Source organism: Sinocyclocheilus rhinocerous, unplaced genomic scaffold (genome assembly GCF_001515625.1).
Source record: "Sinocyclocheilus rhinocerous isolate Xijiao unplaced genomic scaffold, SAMN03320098_v1.1 scaffold62, whole genome shotgun sequence".
In the NCBI taxonomy this organism is placed as follows: Eukaryota; Metazoa; Chordata; class Actinopteri; order Cypriniformes; family Cyprinidae; genus Sinocyclocheilus; species Sinocyclocheilus rhinocerous.
Window position 1 is genome coordinate 666,933 of NW_015656585.1, and position 22,989 is coordinate 689,921.

Genomic DNA, 22,989 nt, shown 5'->3' on the forward strand with positions numbered 1-22,989 from the left:
TAATGCAAATTCAAGAAGAAATAAAAACATACAAGCAATTATATTAGTATTTTATAATTTTTATATTTTATTTATTAGTATTTTATTATATATAGTTGTAGAAAACATATCACTGAAATAATATTGTAAAACGTACTCTAATAATCTGTTTTATTTACTACTTCTAAAATATATTTTTACAGTATAGATGTTTTGATCGTTTTAATAATGACAGACATGGAAATTGTACCTAATTCAATTCTTCCTTAATGACATTATTGTTTACATTTCATATATTTACATTTATGAGGGTACAACTTTTAAAAAAAGTATATGCATAAACTTTGCTAAATTTTGTCCATATTCCTGTAATTAAAAAAAGAATATAAGATAAAGAAGAATCACCTCCTAAAACATTATTTGCCATGCCATGAAAATCACATATTTTTCCTAGGTTTATTTAAGATACTGAAAAAAAAAAAATACATAAACATTTTTAATAAAAAATGAACAAAACTTTTATTTTCGTAGAACGTTAAATAATATAAAATATAATTTCACTTATATATTTTGTTAAGCAGGTTGTCAACTACATTTTACCTCACATTGCAACCCGTATGCTGAGTAATGTCTTACTATCAGATCACCCTTCAAAATAAAAGTCCCCCGCACCGACTGATCCTGCTGTCAACTTTGAGCTTAATCTTTAATTATTTGGCCTACCCGTTTTACATCTCAACCGAACGGAATAGGTCTTTTTCAAATGGAGTTTGTTATAGGCCGGAAGGTATGATATATTTTACTATTTGTTAATTTTTTTTACGTAGTTTACCATGACTGTGTTTACACTAGCCCAGATGTCTTGTCTAACGTTACACGAGCTATCTAGAAATCCCATATGGTTTTTTAACTCGACACAGAAAAGCTGCTGAAAGCTGTCGACAGCTAAACATGTGACACACTGACCCTCTATCATGTTATTTCACATGTAAGGTTTAATCTCACATGTTTAAGTTTGATTCAAATAAGTTTGCATGATATCGTAGCTGGCTGCTAACCGATCCAATATCATCTCCATTACGACAGCAGTCCTGCAAAAGCCTTATATACATTTACTTATGAACTCTTAAAATAATAAACGTCGGTGTGTAACTAATATTAACCCGTGTTTTTAACCGTTGGCCCTGAAAGTGACTGGTTGAGTGGATTATGACATAAGACTGTTACTGAGCGGCGTTTAGTCTTTAATTTGGTTGCTGCGTCATTATTTGTCATTTACACATGGATTCAGCATCGTTTGTTTAAACGCAGATTTGTGCACTCCATACAGTGATTGGTTGTTTTATTATTCGACTTCATTTCAGCTCAAGCATGTTGTCTTATTACCAGTCTGTTCTTTGAACCTGTCTCTGTGCTCTCAGATAATGAATCCTCTGAAGTTGTTTGATTCATAGCCTTCCATAGCAAGACAAAATGGAGGATCATTTAAAAAGGTAAAAATAACTGACAATGTGGAATCTTTATTTACCACTTTATTTATTTATTTTTTACTTTATTTACCAGTCAGAGCAAGCCAGCATTGAGAATTGATTGATTCGTGTTCCAGTTAAAGCCTCAAAAAGTGTTGGGATACTTCAAATGTATGAATTTCTTTGCATTATATAAACTATCAAACCAAGTGCTTTCTGCAGATGTGACAGACCTTCAGAACTAGCTTCACTTTCCCAGGGAGACCCGTACATGACACAGAGGGTGGAAGAAACAAGATATAGTGGCCAAAATTTATTTTGTTCCCTTGTTTAGGGTAAATTGTGGCCATGAAATTAACTAAAATTAAAAAAAAATATATATATATTAAAATTAAAAAGAGGAAATGAATTAGTACATTGTGGCCACAATTTACCTAAAACATGGCCATGAATTAAGAAGTTGTGTGAAAAAATTTGTAATTTGTGACCACGGTATGGCTCCATACTTTCCTGAACCATTTTTTGAAAATGTAAAACAATTGGTCAGGTACACACACACAGAGAGAGACAGAGGTGTCCTATCAAAGTAATCACAAGTGTAGTTCATCAGATCAAAGAGATAGTTCACCCCCAAAGAATTGTCATAATTTTCTCACCTTTATGTTGTTGCAGTCCAATCCCATGGGATTTTGGTTAATCATTGAGAATTTTTTTTTTAATGAAACCTGAGAAGTTTCTGTCCATCCATTGAAAGTCCAGAAGAAAAAATATAAAGGGATTGCAAAATGGATTAAACTGCTCAACTCAATATTAAAGTTTCATCTGCACTTCCATGTTCACCAAATGTGATGTGTTTTATGTATGTCAATCATTGTTTAGATGTAAATAAATTATAAAATAATAAATTAAACCTGTTCATCATATAAAGCAAACATATCTCTTCACAGCACTTGGATTAAATCACTTAATTAAGTTTGGACTTTTTTTTACAGCACCTTTGTGACCTTTTTGAAACTTTTTCTTGTAAGTCAATGATGGAACCTCTAAGGTTTCATTAAAGGTATCTTGTGTTTCTAAGATTAACCAAAGTCTTATGGATTTGGAACAACATGAGGGTAAATAATGACGACAGAATTTAAAATCTGAACTATGAATATTTTCTGCTAGCATTTGACAGCAAGAAATTGTCACAATCCTTCTTGTCTTCATTTTTTTAATTTTTCAATTTAAATTGTCCAACTGCTTTTTTGGGCTGATTTATATCACAATGTAATGAAGAACAACAAACAAAATCTGTACTAGTTTTGACTAGTTAAATGATTTTTATCGGTTTTTATCTGTATTGTATCTTTACACAGAGCTCCATATAAAAACAAGACATGCCAGTCGTCACCCGAGGACTGGTTCAAGAGAAGGCAGAGCTCAGTAGACAATCAGCATGACGTGGCACCAAGGACGCACGTCAACAACAGCAGCTCTCACAACAACAAGAGCGCTAATCTCAAAACCCACCGTGGTCGAAACGATGGTTCAGACAAGCAAACTGGAAAGGTCTGATTCTATTATGGCCATTTGGATGATTTGATTCTATATAATGTTTCACATTTGAAAGCCTAATAAAGTTTTTCAATCTTTCAGATACTGAAGGACAACAGAGCTGAGCCTTCCTCTCAGGACAAAAGAATCAGCAGGAGATCAACAGACAGAGGTGCCTGTTCCCTTTAAGAAGTCTTTTAATAATAATTTCCTGATTAAATCGTAAGTGGATGATTTGTTTCTGCTTTCAGGTTACAGAGGGACCAAACCTTCCCCAAACCCCGCAGAGAGAGCCAAATCAGCCATTACATGTAGAAGCACATTTGAAATGAAAATTGCTGATTTCCCTGAATTAGGTGATATCACACCCAGCAACCCTACAGCAGCTTCCCTGCACCAGGAACCATGGGTATGCGCTGGTGCAGTCATGCCAGCAGAGCGTCAGAGGTCACCAGCACCCATCTGTAAGGTAACCTTCATGCATGGTGATTTGGGCCAAAGAACACATTGTTCTGTTAAAGCACAAGCTGTTTACTAACATGTGCTGGCTTTATGGCCTCAATGAAACTTTTTTTTATTCTTATTAGAATGTACCAAAACAAAGAACCAAGTCGGCACAGCAAGTCCCGTCCAGTGGAAAGTGTGACATGTCATCAGCTGTCACATCAGGTGAAGATCTGCAAACATTCTTCAGAAATCAATCAATTTTCTTAATACACATCTTTCTTTGTCTTATGGTATGTTCAAGTCGTCGTATTTATGAGTTGGGAACTTGTAATTATGATGTCAGGTGCTTTATTCAGAGCAAGATGTTAATGTACCCAAGTTCAGCACAGTTATTTAACTTCTACAAAATGATGAATAAAGAATGCACATCAGTTGTGTTTTGCTTTATGTTTTTATTCAGTTTATAAAGGTGCTGTAAACTGGATAGCTATATACAGTGCATCCATACAGTATTCACAGCGCTCGACTTTTTCCACATTTTGTTGTTACAGCCTTATTCCAAAATGGATTAAATTCATTATTTTCCTCAAAATTCTACAAACAATGCCCCATAATGACAACATGAAAGAAGTCATTTTTGATAAATTTGTAAAGATTTCAAACAAACAACGTCATGGTACTGTCGTGAACATGCGTCCAAAGTGACGAAGTAGAGACGAAAATGTGGAATAAAGTCGTTATTTTTGTTTTCTTTGCGCAAAAACGAGGGTGAGTAATTAATGACAGAATTTTCATTTTTTTGGGTGAACTAACCCTTTAATCAGAATGTAAAATTAATGACGAAATGCTTTGTCTAAGAAATGAGACGGTCACACATTGTAATTGTTTCATATCCCATCTTATCTCAGCAGACTAGTCAGAAGAAGTCAAAAGTTCCTGTAAAGCTTGACCTTGGAAACATGCTGGCCGTTCTTGAGGAGAAGCAACAGTCTCAAAAATCCAAACAAGACCAGCGACCACTAACACTTTCAGGTATTTGGCTGAAAAATATTAGTGGATACTCTTCGTAGGACAATATTACAAATTAATATTACTGGTGTGTTAGTTGGAGGAGCTATGGGGTATTGTTTGTAGAATTCTGAGGAAAATAATGAATTTAATTCATTCATTTTGGAATGAGGCTGTAACAACAAAATGTAGAAAACCCAGTGGATGCACTGTATTCTGTTGTAATTGTACAATATGCTTGTATTTTGTGAAAGCAGCATGCTAGTTTTATTGTAAATGGGGGAGGGGCAATAATTTCATTTATTTCAACAATTCCTCTATATGTTTTCACTGACACACACCTCAGAAACTCAGGGCTTAAAGACAGTTTCCCACTAATAATTATGACATTGTGGTGCAGTTCATGTGTGTTCAGCTCATAAATAAAGTCTTTATGACATGACTAAGAACGCACCGTTATTTTGCACAATTTGTAGTTGTTTTAAGGAAAGCGTATGTTGTTTTTCTTATTGAATATTCAGTTTCACTGGGAAATGCATCAAATTACAGAAGTGGGTTGTAAATCTTTTTAAATTAGATTTTTAAGTTAAAAGTCAATACTAAAAGAATTTAAATGTATCAAATTGTTTAAACCCCAATTTGATTTAGATCAGGACAGTGCAGTATCCAATCCCACTGGATCTTCTGCTCAGTCCTGGGCAAACATTGCTTCTCAGCCTCCCAGAGTCATCCAGAAAAGCCTCAAAGCCAACACATTGTCTCAGGTAAACTGCTGCATTGTTGATCAGCATTTTCAACATGTACTATACAAAATAGACACAATTTGCACCTTATTACTGTGTCTAGGAGGATTTAACTACACAGCCAGTAGAACAGAAAACCGAAAAGAAGAAGAGGAAGAAAAAGAAGAAATCCAAAACAGCATCTGAAAACGCAGATGAGACCTTAGAGGAACATCTGATACAGCAGGAGCCTCCAAAGTTTGAGGTAAAATCTGTCAAATCTGTATGTCATGTGTGATTTGATATTTTCTGAAATTAGATTTTAGAAGTTTCATGTTTAAGTTAAGTTTTGTTTGTTTGTTTTTGTAGGATGAAGAAGAGTTTCCAGACCTGTCACTTGCATTTGTGAGTTCATTCGTTTGGGCTGAGCACCTCTTCATGCCAGCAGTTCATATTATATGTTCGTTATGTTTGCACCTGTTAATTGTATCATCTGTAATTATATTAATTCAGGAACTGAAAGGACATTCAGTAGCACAAAAAGAGGGATTGTCCTTACACAAAGGCACTACACCCACTTCTGCGTCCAGTGACCCTAAGAAAACACAGGTTGGTGTGTGTTTCCAGTGCGATGTTTAAACCCCATCTAATCTGAAAGGATGTGTTAAAGGGTTAGTTCACCCAAAAATGAAAATTCTGTCATTAATTACTCACCCTCGTGTTTTTCGAAACCTGTAAGACCTTCGTTCATCTTCGGAACACAATTTAAGATATTTTTGATGAAATATTAGGGCTGTCTGACCCTCCCATAGACAGCAAGGTAACTACCACGTTCAAGGTCCAGAAAAGTACCAAGTTTACATTGACTTAACATTGAAATCATTCGCGCCAGACGCTCTATTCGCGTTTGGTGTGAACGCAGCATCAGAAATGAGACGGTCACACATTGTAATTGTTTCATATCCCATCTTATCTCAGCAGACTAGTCAGAAGAAGTCAAAAGTTCCTGTAAAGCTTGACCTTGGAAACATGCTGGCCGTTCTTGAGGAGAAGCAACAGTCTCAAAAATCCAAACAAGACCAGCGACCACTAACACTTTCAGGTATTTGGCTGAAAAATATTAGTGGATACTCTTCGTAGGACAATATTACAAATTAATATTACTGGTGTGTTAGTTGGAGGAGCTCTACATGTAGTCCACAAAGAACCTACAGTTCAGAAAAAGCCATGGCAGCAAGAGAAGACACCGCACAACCCGCTGGACTCCACCTGTCCACTAGTGAAGAAGGGCAAACAGCGAGAAGTTCCCAAGGCGAAAAAACCAACACCACTCAAAAGAGTGAGTCCAGTGTCCACCTAAAGTTTCACTGTGTGATTTCTGTGCCCCTGGTGTTATGTAACATGACTGGAGTGTCATTTAAAGTTTGGTGCAGAAATGACACAATTACCTTTTTAAACCTTTTTTTCTTGTGAATTTTGAGTCTGTTTTTGATCAGCATTCCTAAAGATATTTTGCTATTTGAACCCTTGAGGTCATTCTTCGGGAGAGAGAGGAAAGGAAACAGAACCGCCTGCTGGAGGAGAGAGACCCGGCCCGAGTGGCCACCGAGGCTGGAGAAAAGGAAACTAGTAATAGTGAGAATCCTTCTGAAACAAGCCATGCTGACCATGACCAACATCTTCACACAGGTACGAAACACAGCACTGTAATATATTCACATGTGATCATTGTAGACAATTACTGAGGTTGATCAGAATATGAAATGTTTTAGTGTTGTCTAGCTTGGTAGCATCATGGTTTTTCTAATATGCAGAATGAAATTGTCATAATTTGTATCAGATATAGATGACAACCCTGAACTCGTTGGTACTGAGGAGTCAGAGAATGGCCAGCCTGGTTCACCATCTCATCACAAGTTGGATGACAGCATGTCAGAAAATGCAACACTAAAATCCTGGAATCCTAATTCCATTCCCAACCTTCCTAAAATCCACAGCAGGAAGTTCAGAGAGTAAGAACATCAATTTTGTGTTTTGTTTTGTTTTGTTTTTGTTTTGTATTTATTTTTTTTTATTTTTTTTCTGTTGTTTTTTGTTTTGTTTTGTTTCTCAAACATGCAAATTGTTCCCAAAAAGGCTTGAAGACGTGATTAAACGAATGCCTTATTTTCTGGTGATGATAAATAAATTTGAGAAATAATAATAATAACAATAATGATAATTTTTAACAACCGCAACAACAAAAGAACAACAACAATAATAATAATTATAATTATTATGATTATTCTAACACTTTACAATAAGGTTCATTAGTTGATGTTAATTAATGCATTAACTAACATTTAACAATGAGCAATACATTTGTTACAGTGTTTATTAATCTTTGTTAATGTTAATTAATAAAACTACAACTGTTCATTGTTAGTTCATGACCATTCATTAATATCAAAAGATATAACTGTGGTTTTTAATAATGCATTAGTAAATGTTAAAATTAATATTAACTGACATTAATAAATGCTTTAGAAGTGTTTTTAATTTTTAGTTTGTTAATTCATGTAGTTAACTAATGTTAACAAATGGAACCTTATTGTAAAATGTTTTTATTATTATTATTATTGTCATTAATTAATTGATAACATTTATTTTTGCTAATTCAACAGCTACTGCAACCAAGTGCTTAGAAAAGATGTAGATGAATGTGTGAGCAGCTTACTGAAGGAGCTGGTGAGGTTTCAGGATCGTCTTTATCAGAAAGACCCCATGAAGGCCAGGATGAAGCGCAGGCTGGTCATGGGCCTACGAGAGGTGCTGAAACACCTCAAACTCAGGAAGGTCAAGTGTGTTATCATCTCGCCCAACTGTGAACGTATTCAGTCCAAAGGTAAAGTCAATTTACAGCACCAAACTCACATTTTGATTCATTGTTGCTGATGGAGGGCCTGTTTTGTTAATGTAGGCGGTCTAGACGAGGCTCTTCACACTATCATCGACACATGCCGGGATCAAGGCGTCCCGTTTGTGTTTGCCTTGTCAAGGAAGGCGCTGGGCCGCTGTGTTAATAAAGCTGTGCCTGTTAGCTTGGTGGGCATCTTTAACTATGATGGCGCACAGGTAAGTACCAGAAGTTTCTGGTTATAGTTGTGGTAAATATCTTTCCGTTATTGAGTTAAACTTCATCCTTTCAGATGTTTGTGAAGAGTCTTGAGTGGCATTACTGTAAATATATGTCATGATATTGATACCGATTGTATTAAATTGGTGTACTTTGCTGATTTCTGTGTATTTGATGGCCACAGGACCACTATCACAAAATGATTGAGTTATCGGCTGAGGCCAGGAAGGCCTATGAGGTGATGATTGCAAATCTGGAGGCTGAATCGCAGGAAGAACAGGAGGAGCAACAGGAGGTGGAGCCGTCAGGAGAACCTTCTGGAACTGAAGAGCCAGAGTACAGTACGTCCTAAATAAAGACTTAAAAATAGCATGAATTTATTGCTTTTGCATGCAGTACTGCAATTTCATTATCCTTTTAGTTAACTATTCTGTTAAACTACTCCATTAACTGTTAAATATGTAAATGTGTAACTTAGCTGCTGGGTCATTCCGTGTCAAATCAACCAAATTTCAGAAACTTCCCCGGCTCAAATTTTTATTTTAGTCAATATTTTTTTCTGAAGAAAGATAAGCATATATAGTGATGAAAGCCAAAATATTAAATCTCATGGATGTATATTTACTCCGTAATCCAATATTTTGTAGCGGGTTGAGTTGACACGGAATGAGCCTGCTTTGTTTATAGGTAGGTTGGCCATGTATGTATAGACTCAAGAGTTTGTTTGTGTAATTATATCTCTATGTGGTGGTTGGTTGATAGGTTTAACATGAAATATATATATATAAAACAAAGTAAAAATCAGATTAAAAGTGATGGTAAAGACTTTCCTATTGTTATAAAACATTTCTAGTTCTTTTAAACTTTTTGTTCATTAGTGAATCCTGAAAAAATGTATGATGGTTTCCAAAAAAATATTAAGCAGCACAGCTGTTTTCTACATTGGTAGCAAGAAATGTTTGTTGAGCATCAAATCATCATATTAGAATGATTTCTGAAGCATCATGAGACACTGAAGCCTGGAGAAATGACTGCTGAAAATTCAACTGTCATCACAGGAATAAATACAATTTTAAAATATATCCAAATAGAAAAAAATAGTACAATATTTCACACTATTACAGTTTTTATTGTTCTTTTATTGTAAAATAAGAGTAAATAAATGGCAATCACAAAATAGCCTATTATTGATTGAATAATCAGCCTGAAAGGAGTTTCTGAAAGCATCATTAAAGTGGTTATCATTTGTTGCATATGTGACGTGAAAACGTATTTTAATTTATAAGAATTATCCACTCACTCTTCACTCATTTAATCCGTTTCTGTTTTCTCAGTGAAAATCTGGAAGAAAATGCTCGAGAAAGATTACAACCACCCTTTCCTAAATTTTGAGGACCAGTTTTCATCCATTTCTATTAGTTCAGAGCAGCTGCTAGATGACCATGAAGGAGGAAGTTGATGGAAGTGCATCGACGAATGAGACAAAATGCCTGTTTTTGTTTGTTTTGCAGAGCTGAGGTCACGCTTCTGTGACACGGAAACAGATCACTACAGAGTTTCCAACCCCGCGTGAGCCTTTAGCACCCTGTGAAAAATGTCAGGAATAGCTTGAAGTACCAAATGTGCCTGTCTAGAGGATTTTATGAAATAATGTAAACGTATATATTCCTGTAACCTGGAATCGAGAGGCAATACAGCTGAAAATAGAGAACAGCCCTTGACTAAAAATATTTTCTTATAGATATCACATACTTAGTTTGATGTTTCCACAGTCCGAATAGTGAATATTTTTGCAAATAGCCATTATCCCTTTATTTCTATTCAAATAAGTGTAATAGTTTGATAAAATGACTGAAACAATCTGAACCATTTAATTTATGTACATGTTTACATTTGTAAATCAAATGTATTTTTCTTCTCCAGTTGGATGCACAATTTTACTGATCATGACCACTGTGTTTGCAGCCCACGTGTCGTCATTATCGGCAGGGTCTAGTTCATTCTGAAGGCTCATAAAGTGAATGATTGTTATGACCATGAGCTGTTTGTGGGAATACATCGCTTACCTAAATCCTAGACCTCACTTTTAATTTATAATTCTCCTCTGGCTGTTCCTCAACACTAGCTAAACCATTAATACTGAGTGCTCGAGGTGCTTCTCCTTAAAATTCTCAGTGTTAGTTTAGCTCTATGCCTTCATGCTGTTGACTGCAGTTAATAGGGAATGTGTGTGTGTTATGCACTTGTGTAGTACTCAGTGGTCTATGGCATATATATATGTAGCATAGAGCTAACAATTCAAAACTTCACTTAGCAGTAACAAATCATTTTCACATATAAACCTTTTTACCTGCTTCTATGTATTTTCAGAATGTTGACTTTGGGACCAAAAACAACTTTGTGATTGTGAAGGTTTTGGAATTTTCTCTAGTGTTTGCAATAAATGATCTTATCCTTGAAAGACCAGTATAAATGAATAGAAATCAGTAATGAACCAAATAGTTTGTGGTCCTTGTTGACTTCCATTATATTTTTTTCCATACTATGGAAGTCAATGGGGACCAGCAACTGTTTGGTTACCAGCATTTATGTTCAACAGAAGAAAGAAACTCACACAGGTTTGAAACAACTTGAGGGTGAGTAAATGACCGGTTTCATTAGATTTTTTTGGGTGAACTACTCCTTTAAAGGGATAATTCACTTAAAAATTAAACTTCTGCCCTCAGGTTTCCACTATCATGTCGTTCCAAGCCCATGAGACTTTTGTTCAGCTTCAAAACCTGAGAATTTTGTTCCTCTGTAAAAAGTCCTTTCACCCAAGCATGTAACAATTCAAAAAGTTCATGAAGAGATTGTAGAAGAAATCCTATGAGTGGTTTAATCCAAGTCTCCTAAAGAGACATTATCACTTTACATCCTGAACAGATTCACTTTAGGCTTTTATTCACGTATTAACATTGATCAGCACACAAATACAGTAAACCGCTTGATTCACATGGATTACTTTTATGTCTATGAACTTTTTGAACCATCAAAGTTTTGGTGAAATAGACTTCAATGGACAGAAATGACATTAAATTATATTTTTATTTGTGTTTTGAAATGGCATGAGGGTAAGTAAATTATGACAGAATTTAGGTGAACTGTCCCTTTAAATGTAATTATCAGGAAAAACATACCATCACATCTAACCTCACCCCAAAAATGTGAAAAATGTATGTTTTTTTTCTTATAGGCTATTTGAGAATGTGAAAAGAATGTTAACTGATCTGGAATAAAACCACCACTTGGCTGAACCAGTTCTCTAAAAATGCTGCTTTTATCCATCTATGTTCAACGTCTTTGTAATATAACTTTTTATTTTAGCTCAAGACAATTGATAAAAAAATTTTGCAAAACTGGTGTTTATTGAAATGTTATGGTCAAAAATAAAATCATTTCTAACCTTTGATTTTCTCTGGACATTGTCCAGCAGTGGATAGAAAACTGTGAAAGAATGTAAAGAACTCAAGCTAGAAACACCAATGCACCACTGTGCTAACAGTTTTTACATAACTTCATATTACATTTCTTGCAGTGTTAAGCATCGCATTGTTACATCACAAACAAAATACATATTGTTACCACAATGGATGATATAAAAACAAAAGGCTTCCATTCTAATTTAAACTACACAGAAAAGCTGCACAATAGTTCTTTCATGCTGAACCAAATGTTTGTCCTTGTATAGTGTTAAGTCAATGTTTGACTTGAAGTAACTCTTTACTGCTGCACTGCAGACCATAAATGTTCCATGATGAGACCAGCTGACCCGTCTGTGTCTGCCGCTGTAACTAGCTTCTCTGAGGCGCTCTACATCAAAGGCCTGCCAGACTGTTTTGGGCTCACTGCCCTTGTGTTTGGTTAAGCTTTGACAACCCTTTTGTGCAGATCTAATCTATTATTTGGCATTCGTCTTAATTCTGGTTATTGTCTTGAAGAGTGCCCAAGTTCAGATCATTATAAATCAGAAGGATGTGTCCGATGATGCTGTCTGTTTACCCTAAAACGAGTGAATATCCATGACTATTTTAACACTAAATCAATGTTATAAATAAAGATTCAATAAAATGGATCGGGAGCGACATACAAATACTAGATCTAGTTCAATAAATACACAGTAAAGTCTTTAGCTGTTCTGACCAAAGAAATCTCACACTTTTTATAGTCATAGTATCATTGTGAATAAATATACAAAAGGAGCTCTTCTGTATTTTAATCCGTTTCCATTAAACTATGCCCATTTTTAGCAACAATCAACTTTCAAAGATCAGGAGCAGCAAGCATTGAGAAAAGTGCGTTGAAGAAACATTTGAAAGGTTTAACAATTAATATAATGCTCTTTAGTGGGGTATTTTTGAACAGCGGTTGGTCAATGTGTAATGGTTTGAATGACGCTGCCTTTTAATCTAATTTTCAACCCATTACTGCAGCTTCTTGCTGTTTAGCCTGAATTATCCACAGAAACTGTGCGAACTGTATCAGTAGTTGTGCATACTGACAGATACAACATAGCAGGGGTGCGTTTCCCAAAAGCATTGCTAGCCAAATATGGTTGCAAATTGGCAGTTTCCAGAAACCATAGTTCCAACGAACAAAAATGGCATCGCAAAGTCGTGTGGATGGAACTACAGCTCTCACCCTGTAGTTACAACCATAGTTTCTTGTTAGAATGACATGTGGATCAACAGATCATGCGCTTGAGTAAAATACGCAAGCTAACATAGACTATATATACAAATTTAATTCTGTCTTTTAGTTTGTCAAGAGAATGAAAACGCAGTTTTTGAAGAGTGTGAACGAACCGCGAATGAAGCACAATGTTCGCCATTGTATTGCTTCATTCGCGGTTCATTCACACTCTTCAAAAAAGATATTATAGTCCTCAGATGCCATGTTTGTTATCGATAATCTGACATTAATTTGATCCGAAATGATTCATTAGCAGAAGTAGGCTAATTACTCCACCAGCGTGACCTCAGTAACGACAGTTCTAGATTGTCGAACCAGTGTGGTTCAAACGATCAGTCAGCAGTTTCGGGAATCAGTTATGAATAGCACTGGTAGTTCAGCAGCAAGTTATGTCACTGTACAGGAAACGCTACAAAGTGCTTGACAGTTTGAGCAGAACACAACCAGACAAAATAATCCCAAACCTCTGAAGTTAAAGTCACAAAACAGTCAAGATTCACTTGAAAATGTTGTCAGGGTTTCCAAGTATCCCAGAGGTTCAAAAACACCTCCCGTTTCCTCAGCTTCAGATGTTTTGTCACATTTGACCTCTTTGTGTCCCTGTACAGGGATGCTGTCTTGTAGTACAAGGATGTTATCACTGATAACGTCACTGACCATACTGTAGTCCTCCCTGACCAGAGGTTTCTGGTCTTCGTCAACCTCAACGTACTCCGCAAGTCCAGCAGGGTTGATGCTGACGTGCTCACAATTACTACCGGAGCTCATTTGAGTGTTTTGGTCCTGAGCTTTTACTGGTGAGCCTTTGCAATTAAGGTGAAGTAGTTGTTGAGGCTCTCCAAGGACACTTAGCTGATTGGAAACGGTCCCAGAGTGGACATTTTCGCTCAGTGTTGTTTTTAGATCCTGGCTGCTGTTCAATGAGATCTTGATGCTGTTTTGAGAGACCTTTTGTGCATTATCTGTGGGACGATTTTCTCCCTTGTGGTACTCAAGATGAGCTTTGCCATCAAAATCCATTTCCCCATCATAGTCGGAGACCACAAGATACTCCACTTGACGGTCTGAACTCTGGGCTATTTGAGGATATCCTGGAGTAATCAGAGCACTGAAGATCTCCTCAGACTTCCCACTCTGTGAAATGAGAAGTAAAATGACTTTTGTATATTGGAACTGCAGTTTTGTGGGGTCAGTTCATTGTCTGTTGGAAAGTTTTTTGAAAATCCCCTCCTATTAAGATTTCAACACAGATTGTTCTGAGAAAGTGTCACAATGTAATGCACATTTTGTGAAGAAGCTGTTATTGACGAATTGGAAAGTTCAAAAATGATATTGGATTTAACAGCAAACCCACAGCTGTTTAAACTTTACATTGAAGTCTTAAGAGCAAAACAACAAAATAATGGCTCATTTAAAGGGATAGTTCACCCAAAAATGAAAATTCTGTCATCATTTACTCCTGTGGAACACAAAAACGATATTTTGAAGAATGTTGATAACCAAACAATCGGTCCCGGTTCACTAACTTTATTATATTTTTGACCATACAATGAAAGTAAATAGGAACCAAAACTGTTTGGTTACCAACATTCTTCAAAATATCTTCTATGTTTCACAGAAAATACAAAGTCATACAGGTTTATCCTGTAAAAATAAATTTTAAAAAAGCTCAAAAGTAAAACTAATCTGCACTACAAAACAAAACTGCACCTTAGAAAAAATGAATTAATAAAATATGATATGATATAACGCATGAATTATGGTAGTGTCTGCTGTACCTTAAGGAGCTGAATGTCTAAGCCACTGATTTTCGGTTCTGGAACTGGTGGCAGTAAAAAATGCTTCACCCTAGAGAAGAATAAGGAAATACAGAATTAACTTGCCATCATATTATTTTATTTTATTATCATAATTATAAACATACTGGTTGTAGTGCAAGTTGTTTTATCCTTCGGTAAAGTTTTGCACTTTGTTATTCTTATAGTTACTGACATATAGCAGCTAATAAATCAGAAGGAAAATTGTATTGAAAAATAAAGTGGATACAATGTTATATTAAAGGGGTCATATGATGTTGCTAAAAAGAAAATTATTTTGTGTATTTGGTGTAATGAAATGTGTTAAGCCTTCATTCTTTCCGTGAACATTTGGGCGGCGTTATGCAAATCTTCCCACACAGTGACGTAGACATGTGAGGGCGTATTTAAACGAGCCGTTTTAGGAGGGCGTGGACTAGTCTCAACTTTTATAAATAATATCTCTATGGGTTTGAGACTTCAGTCTTTGCAACTTTAGGGATCTTATCTATTCACGAACAGCTTGTAACACTCCAAAGAGAAAGGAAAACCTGAAATCGCATCATATGACCCCTTTAATGTTCAATTTGTGTCGCACATTAGTGTAGAGAATACTGTATTCTGTAGGAAAATCTGGGAAAACCTATCTTTTTATGTACAGTTATCAGTGTAAATCCCTTTGTCATTGTGATTAGGTGGGTGGGATATCATGCTTACGGTTTCATCTTGACTGTCAGCACTCCTGCAGTCAACAGGAAAATGATGACGGTTAGCGTGACGGCAATAATCATAACCGCATTCTGTGTATCAGACATATCTGCAATGTGAAAAACACAAAGCCTTGTTTACATTTTCGCTTTCAGTTTTCATCATTTTTTAATGCTGTACTATATAATGAGTTCAAATAGATCTAAAGGCAGAATTAAACATTTACTTATATTTAATTTTTAATATAGCCTGGACACTGTTATGCAAGGCTAAAAATGCTGAGTAATGCAGCACAATGGCTGGAGGTGTGAAAGATTGGATTGCTGGAGCTGGTATCATCTTACCGTCTGGAATCTGGATGAATGCAGAGGGGCTCCATTCACTCCAGAGGCCGTGGTCTAGTTTACAGCGCACTTGCACAACGTAACTTGCTCCAGGATGCGGACTGTAGATGCTGAACTCCAATTGTTTTCCAGCACTATATGACTAAAAACACAAGAACCAAAACTATGTCTCAGTCATAATTATATTACATGGTATCAAAACTTTTAAATGCAAACATTAGACTCCTAATACAAAAATATGTTCTTTTTGATAATAAGTTGATAATAATTAATTAAAACTAGTGCTGTCAAACGATTAATCGCGATTAATCGCATCCAAAATAAAAGTTTTTGTTTACATAATATGTGTGTGAACTGTATATTTATTATGTATATATATAAATACACACTCATACAGTATATATTTTGAAAATATTTACATGTATTTACGTCTATATTTAAAACATTTAGAAGCAAATTTATATAAATACAGTATATGGAATGTTTTTTTTAATTAGAAAAATACATAAACCTTTATGGTTTAAATATTATATCTGTCCCAGTTGAAAGCCCTGGCCTTAAATAGTTTTGATTTTAAAAAGAAAAATTACAAAGCATAAGAACATTTAAGAACCTTGATGAACTTGAAACGATTTGAATCTCACCTCCCAACTGCTGTCCTCCTTGTCTCCGCTGTTCTCAATTTTTAAGCGAACTTCATATTTGATTGTTACCCAGCCTGAACGCGTGTCTGCGTCATGCGGAGGCTGCCACTGCACCAGGAAATAGGGGCTGTTCGTGGTCTGAATGAAAGTCACATTCACATTCTCTGGAGGGTGAGACTGCACTGTGTGGAACAAGATCAATCATCTTAAATGGCAATCAACTGCACAGACATTAGAATAGTAGAATCAGTGACAACAATATATGTACTAAAAAAGGAAATAAACTGAATGCGGTCTACATCGATACTTGACAAGTATTCATATGCTTCTTATACTCTACCATTCAAAAGCTCAGGGTTAGTATGAATTTGTATTTCTTTCTTTTTTTTTTGGGAGGGGGGGAATACTTTTTATTCAGTAAGAATACATTAAATTGATCGAAAGTGACAGTAAAGACATAATGTTACAAAATATTTCAATTTTTAAAAAATGCTCTTTTAAACGCTAAATAAATTTTGAACTTAGTTAATCAAAGAACCATGAAAAAATTTATTACTGTTTCCACAAAAATATTAAACAGCACAGTATGTTTTCAACATTAATGATAAGAAATGTGTCTTGAGCACCAAATCAGCATATTAGAAATAAAATATATTCAAATAGAAAACTGTTCTTTTAAATTGTAATACTATTTCACAATATTACTCTTTTATTGTATTTTTGATCAAATTAATGCATCCTCGATGAACATGAGATGTCTTTAAAAAAAATTTTTTTTTTAATCATAATGATCCCAGCCTTTGAACAGTAGTGTATTTATGCTCATAATGCATAAAAAAAAAACAGAGCATCAACCATGTGCCATATGCCAGCGCATTCAAGCATCTGCAGTGGGATATTCGATACATGGCTCGAGTTTTGCAGTATGCAAGACACAAACCCGTTCATCCTCATTCTGTTCAGTTAGTCAGCCAGAGCTGCATCTGTTTAGTGCCATTTAGTACTTTTCCATTCCACTCAGATGCTCTAAAAGTCATCATTGTTTAACTCACCGTTACAGATGGAAGAGCCCAGTGCGCGCACATTTCTAGCTGAACTGGTTTAAGGGAAATTGTAACTAAACTATGTAACTGCACATGCAGTGTTATCTGTCTTGTGTTCTAGTACGATGATCTAACCGAAAGTTAAAGAGTTCAAAGAATAAATGTTTCACCGTAAAGATTTTGCTGATTTTGCTGTGTGTGCCCTTATGTAGCCACAGGAAATCTTTATATATGCTATATTTAGTGTGTGGCTGTTGTCAAAACAACGCTGAAATTGGCCTCTGTAGTAAAACATCATTAACCATTCATGCATGGTCAGTATACACTAGGGGTATATTGCAAGCACATAAAAACAAAAGCATTTCTGGATGCATTTCAATATTTTGTAAACACATTACATGAACTCACCGATATCCATAACATCAACTTCTATAGATTCCGAATAGGCTTTTCCCAGTGCATTGGAGGCCACCACTGTGATGTTGTATATGATCCAAATAGACGTGTGTTGCTTATCAAAATAACAGGAATTGTTTCCCGCTTTATGATAATCCGGACATTCAAAGACTTCCAAAGACCTGAAAAAGTTTTTGATAGTTTAAAATTAATGATTTGTTGACTAATCTTTTGACAACAAATGAACCAAAACCTGTGATTTCTTATCAAATGTGTAAACATTAACTCATTTACTATACTAGGTTTAGTGTGTTTATTAATAAGTGTGTGTGTGGTGTACAAATTAAACAAGTATTTAGAAAATAAGACAAAATGAAGATCAGAACTATCATACCAAAGTTTAATTGTGAAAGAAATGAATACTTTTATTCAGCAAATATGCTTTAAACCCATCAAAGTGACAGTAAATACATTTGTAATGATACAAAAAATTGCTGCTTCAAACAAATGTTATTTTGATGTTTCCATTCATCAAAAAAATCTGGAAAAAAATGTATTGCAGTTTCCACAAAAAACTATTACAAAGCACAGCTGTTTTCAACATTGAAAATAAATCAATAATCAATATTGATAAGTAATGTTTCTTGAGCAATAAATCAGCATATTAGAATGATTTCTGAAGGATCATGTGACACTGAAGACTGGAGTAATGATGCTGAAAATACAGCTTTGCCATCACAGGAATAAATCAAATAAAAAAGTAAAATGTCTAAAACATATTAAACAAGAAAAAAGTAAACTGTAATATATTACACAATATTACAGTTTTTACTTTTGCTTGGTGAGCAAAAGAGACTTCTTTCAATAACTGAACCAAAACGATAAAACAGTTCATTTTACTGATACAAACAAAATTATGGAATATTTTATTGAGACAAATATGTTAAACTATGTCATAACAGGCACACAGTAGCTGGGTTTCCATCATCCTGCTTTTATGCGCATTTTGAAGTATCGCATCAGAATCGAAACACTGAATTTCGAATAAAAATGCCTTAATTCGCAAAAAAGTTTTTACGCTCGCTTGAGGTGGTTTTTGACTTGTGCGAAAAAGGGTTAATGCAAATAATGGGAGATGGAAATGCATTTTGCGCAAATAAATTCCTCCAAGCGCATCAAAAAAGTCATGTGACTTTGCGCTATGGGACTTCAAATTCTGACTAACCAGCGGACCGACATTCGGAAATGCCCAAGCAAAGTCTGTCATCAAAGTATTTCTGTATAATTGCCTCCCAGAACTGTTAAACGACTGCGTTCCCAAACAGCAGCATCCACCTCCGAAAGCAATAACCGCATTCATTGTGTTTCGTCTGCTCGTTCTGAGGTGCAAGTAATTTATTATATAGGAAAATTATTATATTCAGTAGCTTCTCCTACTTTTCTTAGTGATGTATAGTGCCAGTTTATCAGGAAGTGATGATTTTGTTCTCTTTGACTCGTTGGATGGAAACGGTGCTTGTTCGCAAATGTTTTGTGCGATATTCCAATTTTGCGCATAAGTTAAATTCGCAACTTTGGATGGAAACCCGGCTAATGAGGCAACTACCCATATTCTGATACAGGGAAAAAATAATGGAAATATACTTTTTTCACAGCAAGCTGAACAATGCTGAATAGTGATGTAGGCTGCACTCACCTCTCTTTTCTGAAATACAGGTGGTAGCTGGTGGGCAGTCCACCTGTTGATCCAGGCTCCCACCAGCAAGTGAAAGTCTCTTTCTCAGGCGACCGACATCTTGTTAGTGTGGGCCTCCCCGGAGGAGAAAGACCTGGAAAGATAGTGTAATTCAAGAGTATATGAAAACATATCTGTAAGAATATTAGGACTAAACTAAAAGTGGTATTCAAAGACTAACAGAATATTATTGAATGCTGCAAATAGCCCATATTATTATTTAGTGTGTTGTAAAGTGTTTATGGGTGTTTCATATACTGAAAACTAAAATGTATGATTAAAAACTAGAATTCTTTGAATTATACTTCCTTTAAATTCAGTATAGAATTTAAAAATCTGTATCCTGTTTGCTGATGGATTGTATATAAACAACAGGCCTCCAAATGATTAAATTATAGAAAATCGCTCACCAAAACCCAATAGTTTACAACAACAACAAAAATCGATAAACACAACAACTGTCTGAATTTATTCTTTGAAACTGTGTTTCCCTCACTTACACATGCTGTGTGAGGTCCAAGAGAGAAGCCATATCAGAGTCAGTGCCTGCTCTGCATCTCTCCACATTTTTCCTGCATGAGAAACAAATGTCCACAAAGTCAATGAAGTGTCCACACCACCTGTAGAGCTTGTTTCTACTTGAAACATCCATCTAGATCTGCAAAACAACCACTTAGCATGTGTAAACAACACCTTCACTCATCACAACAGCTAAAAGGTCATCATGTGTACAAAATTGTATGCAATTTAGCATTGAGTTAACTCTGTGCCAAGATGATTTTATCTGATTTCATGAATCTTTTCTTATCATGATCAGTGATAACTACACAGTGATGTATTGGTACAGAATTTTTTATGTCTCAGAACTGATCAATGATTATTTCTGACAGCACAGTGATATACAAGGTTATAAACACAAGGCATCAACAAAAGAGTCGAACACTGCAAACACAGGTGCAGAGAGGTGATTTAATGGAAAGTTACTGCCTTGGAAATGGATGAGTTCCAATGAGAGACAGTTTGAAAGGGCAATCAATGTGCTTTATGTTTTTGGATCATTGTAGAAACACTCTGCTACAGTCTTTGAATTGCATCTATATTCTTCATTTTATATTTATTTTATGTTTCGGTTTCCATGAGCATGCCATCAGCTTTATTTGCAAATACGTAGGTAGCCAAGAACAAGATTTACCCAAATGGAACAAGCTATTGTCTGTGGTCATTACAGTCCTTTATTTCCCCACATTATAAGAAGGAAGTGAATTAAAGTCCAGGTTTAAATGACCTCAAAACATTTGACATTAACTTTCTATTTCGGTGCCAGACAATTTAAATATTTATTTTCATCTTAGCAGCAGCAAGTTTGACAACACCACTACCAAAAAATAATATGTACGTATTTTACATAATATACATTCCTACACATTCTTATCAAATAATATAAGGTGATCAGTGTGAAAATCAAAATTGACCAGGAATGGTCTTTTACAAACTGCTTGTAAATCTCTTATTATGCTATATTATGACCAAATCTTGAATTCAACCTTTTTGTCAACTTGTTTTCTTTCAGTTCGCACAGGTTATTTCTTTTTGGAACTGACTGGTTGTAGGCCTCATTGATCTGAGCTTATGCACCTCCGTTTTTAAGTGGAAAATAAGCATTATTTGTGGATGTTTACTCAAAAACTGAGGTGTATGAGCTCAGATCAATGAGGCCTATGATCAATCAGTTCTAAAAATAAATACAAAACCTGTGCTAACTGGAGGAAAAGGTTGATAAAAAGTTGAATCCATTACTTGGTAGTAATCACAAATTTATAAGATGGGTACTATAAGGGGGTACTAGGATACAATACAAAATGGGATACAATAAAAAATGTGTAAACATAGTCTAGTCAATCAATTACAAAAGCAAGTCTTCTCTACAATTCGGTTCATCTGATACTCAAAACATTACTAAGGAACAGCAAACTAGACTATAATTACTAAGTCATAAACTCCTGTCTCCTCATGTCATTTCTCCAGGGGCCAATTCTGCCCAGCATTCTCACTGATAACAATGTGATAGCCATAAACAAACAAACACATATTGCTTCAGTAAGCCAAGACCAGGCAGGTCAGACAGTCAACCCATGATCCCAGATCAACCCAGCTGAAGAAAAAAAAAGATGTAGGCTATTGCTTTACAGATAGAAGAGGTTATGTCATGAAGACGGATCTATACCTCTGTCGATCTACTTCAACATCTAAGCTTCTTTAAACAGTCTTTATAAAGTAGTAATAATAATAAACTACATATAATAATATTGATTATGAGTGTATTTACATATGCGTACTTGCATAGACCATCAGATGCATAGGCGTAATTTGCGGGTGGGACGGGTGGTACATGTCCCCACCACTTTTCAAAGCAAAGTTACGCCACTGATAAGATGCAATATTAACGAATTACAAAAATAGTGCAAATCAAAGATACAGCTGTTTACCGCAATTTAATAATCCTTGTACATAATATATTAGTTCTAATTGCGGTATGGTCCACAACAACAACAACAACAATTTTGCAAATTACGATATGCGTATAGTTAGGCCTATACAGTAGGCCTATATAATAAATATCCATCGCATAATAAAACATAGGGGGAGCGCGGGGCACAAAGTAACGCGGGGTAAATTGTAACACACGTGGTTTAAATATTTCCACACATGCTAGCATAACCAAATTTACAGCATTTACTAGTTACTATATCAACATTAGATATACACAATTTGAGAAAGTCAAAAAGTGTTACTTTGTGCCCCGCTCTCCCCCTAATATTGATGTGTATCACTTGACGGAGACTCACCTGGATCCGCCACCCAATCCGTGACCGAAATTACACACACAGCTTTACCTGTGATTTTCCCATATTCCACAAACGCGCTGCATTTTGGACTGACTTTTGGACGGAGCACAGTCTTTCCTAAGCGCCGTCCCCCCAAAATCGCGCACTATGAGAGTGGGAAAAGCCAAATACAAAGTCACCCTGACCCTGTTGACACCGCAGTGCTTCTGAGTCTCCAGTTACACACAAACAGCCCTGAAGCTGCAGGGAGAGTCTTGAGGAGTGGCATACAGGCGATGACGTTACATCACACACACATTACCTGCCAATGGCACGGTGTGTGTAAGAAAGTAAACCACACGAGTAAAGTTCGTCAATATAAAACTTTGATGTTCGTCTAATAACGCCTTGTTTGGAAGTTTAAAAATAGTGTATTGTCTGAAGAACGACGGACAAAGGAGGCTCCGTTTCTGAACTTTAGTTTTTAAACG

At 35.6% G+C, this 22,989-nt stretch overlaps 2 protein-coding genes across 4 annotated transcripts; one reads left to right on the top strand and one right to left on the bottom strand.

The window, feature by feature from the left end:
• Positions 1–641: 641 nt before the first annotated feature.
• Positions 642–10,825, top strand: LOC107720253 (selenocysteine insertion sequence-binding protein 2-like). Of its 3 annotated transcripts, none has more exons than XM_016527915.1 (18): positions 642–766; positions 1,401–1,472; positions 2,807–2,999; positions 3,087–3,156; positions 3,236–3,453; positions 3,572–3,653; positions 5,088–5,203; positions 5,286–5,426; positions 5,531–5,566; positions 5,675–5,770; positions 6,140–6,263; positions 6,337–6,500; positions 6,694–6,850; positions 7,002–7,173; positions 7,825–8,045; positions 8,121–8,275; positions 8,461–8,617; positions 9,788–10,825. In XM_016527915.1, the coding sequence occupies exons 2-18, from the start codon at positions 1,453–1,455 to the stop codon at positions 9,847–9,849; spliced, it is 2,184 nt and encodes a 727-aa protein (XP_016383401.1). In that variant the 5' UTR covers positions 642–766; positions 1,401–1,452; the 3' UTR covers positions 9,850–10,825. The 3 variants fall into 3 exon arrangements, with proteins under 3 accessions (XP_016383401.1, XP_016383399.1, XP_016383400.1); XM_016527913.1 differs by having other exon boundaries at positions 9,611–9,792; XM_016527914.1 differs by having other exon boundaries at positions 6,143–6,263; positions 9,611–9,792.
• Positions 10,826–13,099: 2,274 nt separating this feature from the next.
• On the bottom strand, positions 13,100–22,724 carry LOC107720254 (prolactin receptor-like). The gene is made up of 9 exons (XM_016527916.1): positions 22,520–22,724; positions 20,174–20,245; positions 19,635–19,767; positions 17,951–18,120; positions 16,500–16,681; positions 15,856–15,997; positions 15,521–15,620; positions 14,786–14,855; positions 13,100–14,141 (listed from the first exon to the last, which is right to left on the bottom strand). The coding sequence occupies exons 2-9, from the start codon at positions 20,238–20,240 to the stop codon at positions 13,497–13,499; spliced, it is 1,509 nt and encodes a 502-aa protein (XP_016383402.1). The 5' UTR covers positions 20,241–20,245; positions 22,520–22,724; the 3' UTR covers positions 13,100–13,496.
• Positions 22,725–22,989: the final 265 nt, after the last annotated feature.

Bases quoted from the DNA above. Each gene is read 5' to 3' on its own strand.
- LOC107720253 (XM_016527913.1), top strand. From the start codon at position 1,453: ATGGAGGATCATTTAAAAAG. The intron at 3,454-3,571 runs GTAACCTTCATG...TATTCTTATTAG, and splicing joins CACCAGCACCCATCTGTAAG to AATGTACCAAAACAAAGAAC. The intron at 5,567-5,674 runs GTGAGTTCATTC...ATATTAATTCAG, and splicing joins CAGACCTGTCACTTGCATTT to GAACTGAAAGGACATTCAGT.
- LOC107720254 (XM_016527916.1), bottom strand. From the start codon at position 20,240: ATGTGGAGAGATGCAGAGCAGGCACTGACTCTGATATGGCTTCTCTCT. The intron at 19,768-20,173 runs GTAAGTGAGGGA...CTATCTTTCCAG, and splicing joins TTGGACCTCACACAGCATGT to GTCTTTCTCCTCCGGGGAGG. The intron at 14,856-15,520 runs GTAAGCATGATA...ATTCTTCTCTAG, and splicing joins CTGACAGTCAAGATGAAACC to GGTGAAGCATTTTTTACTGC.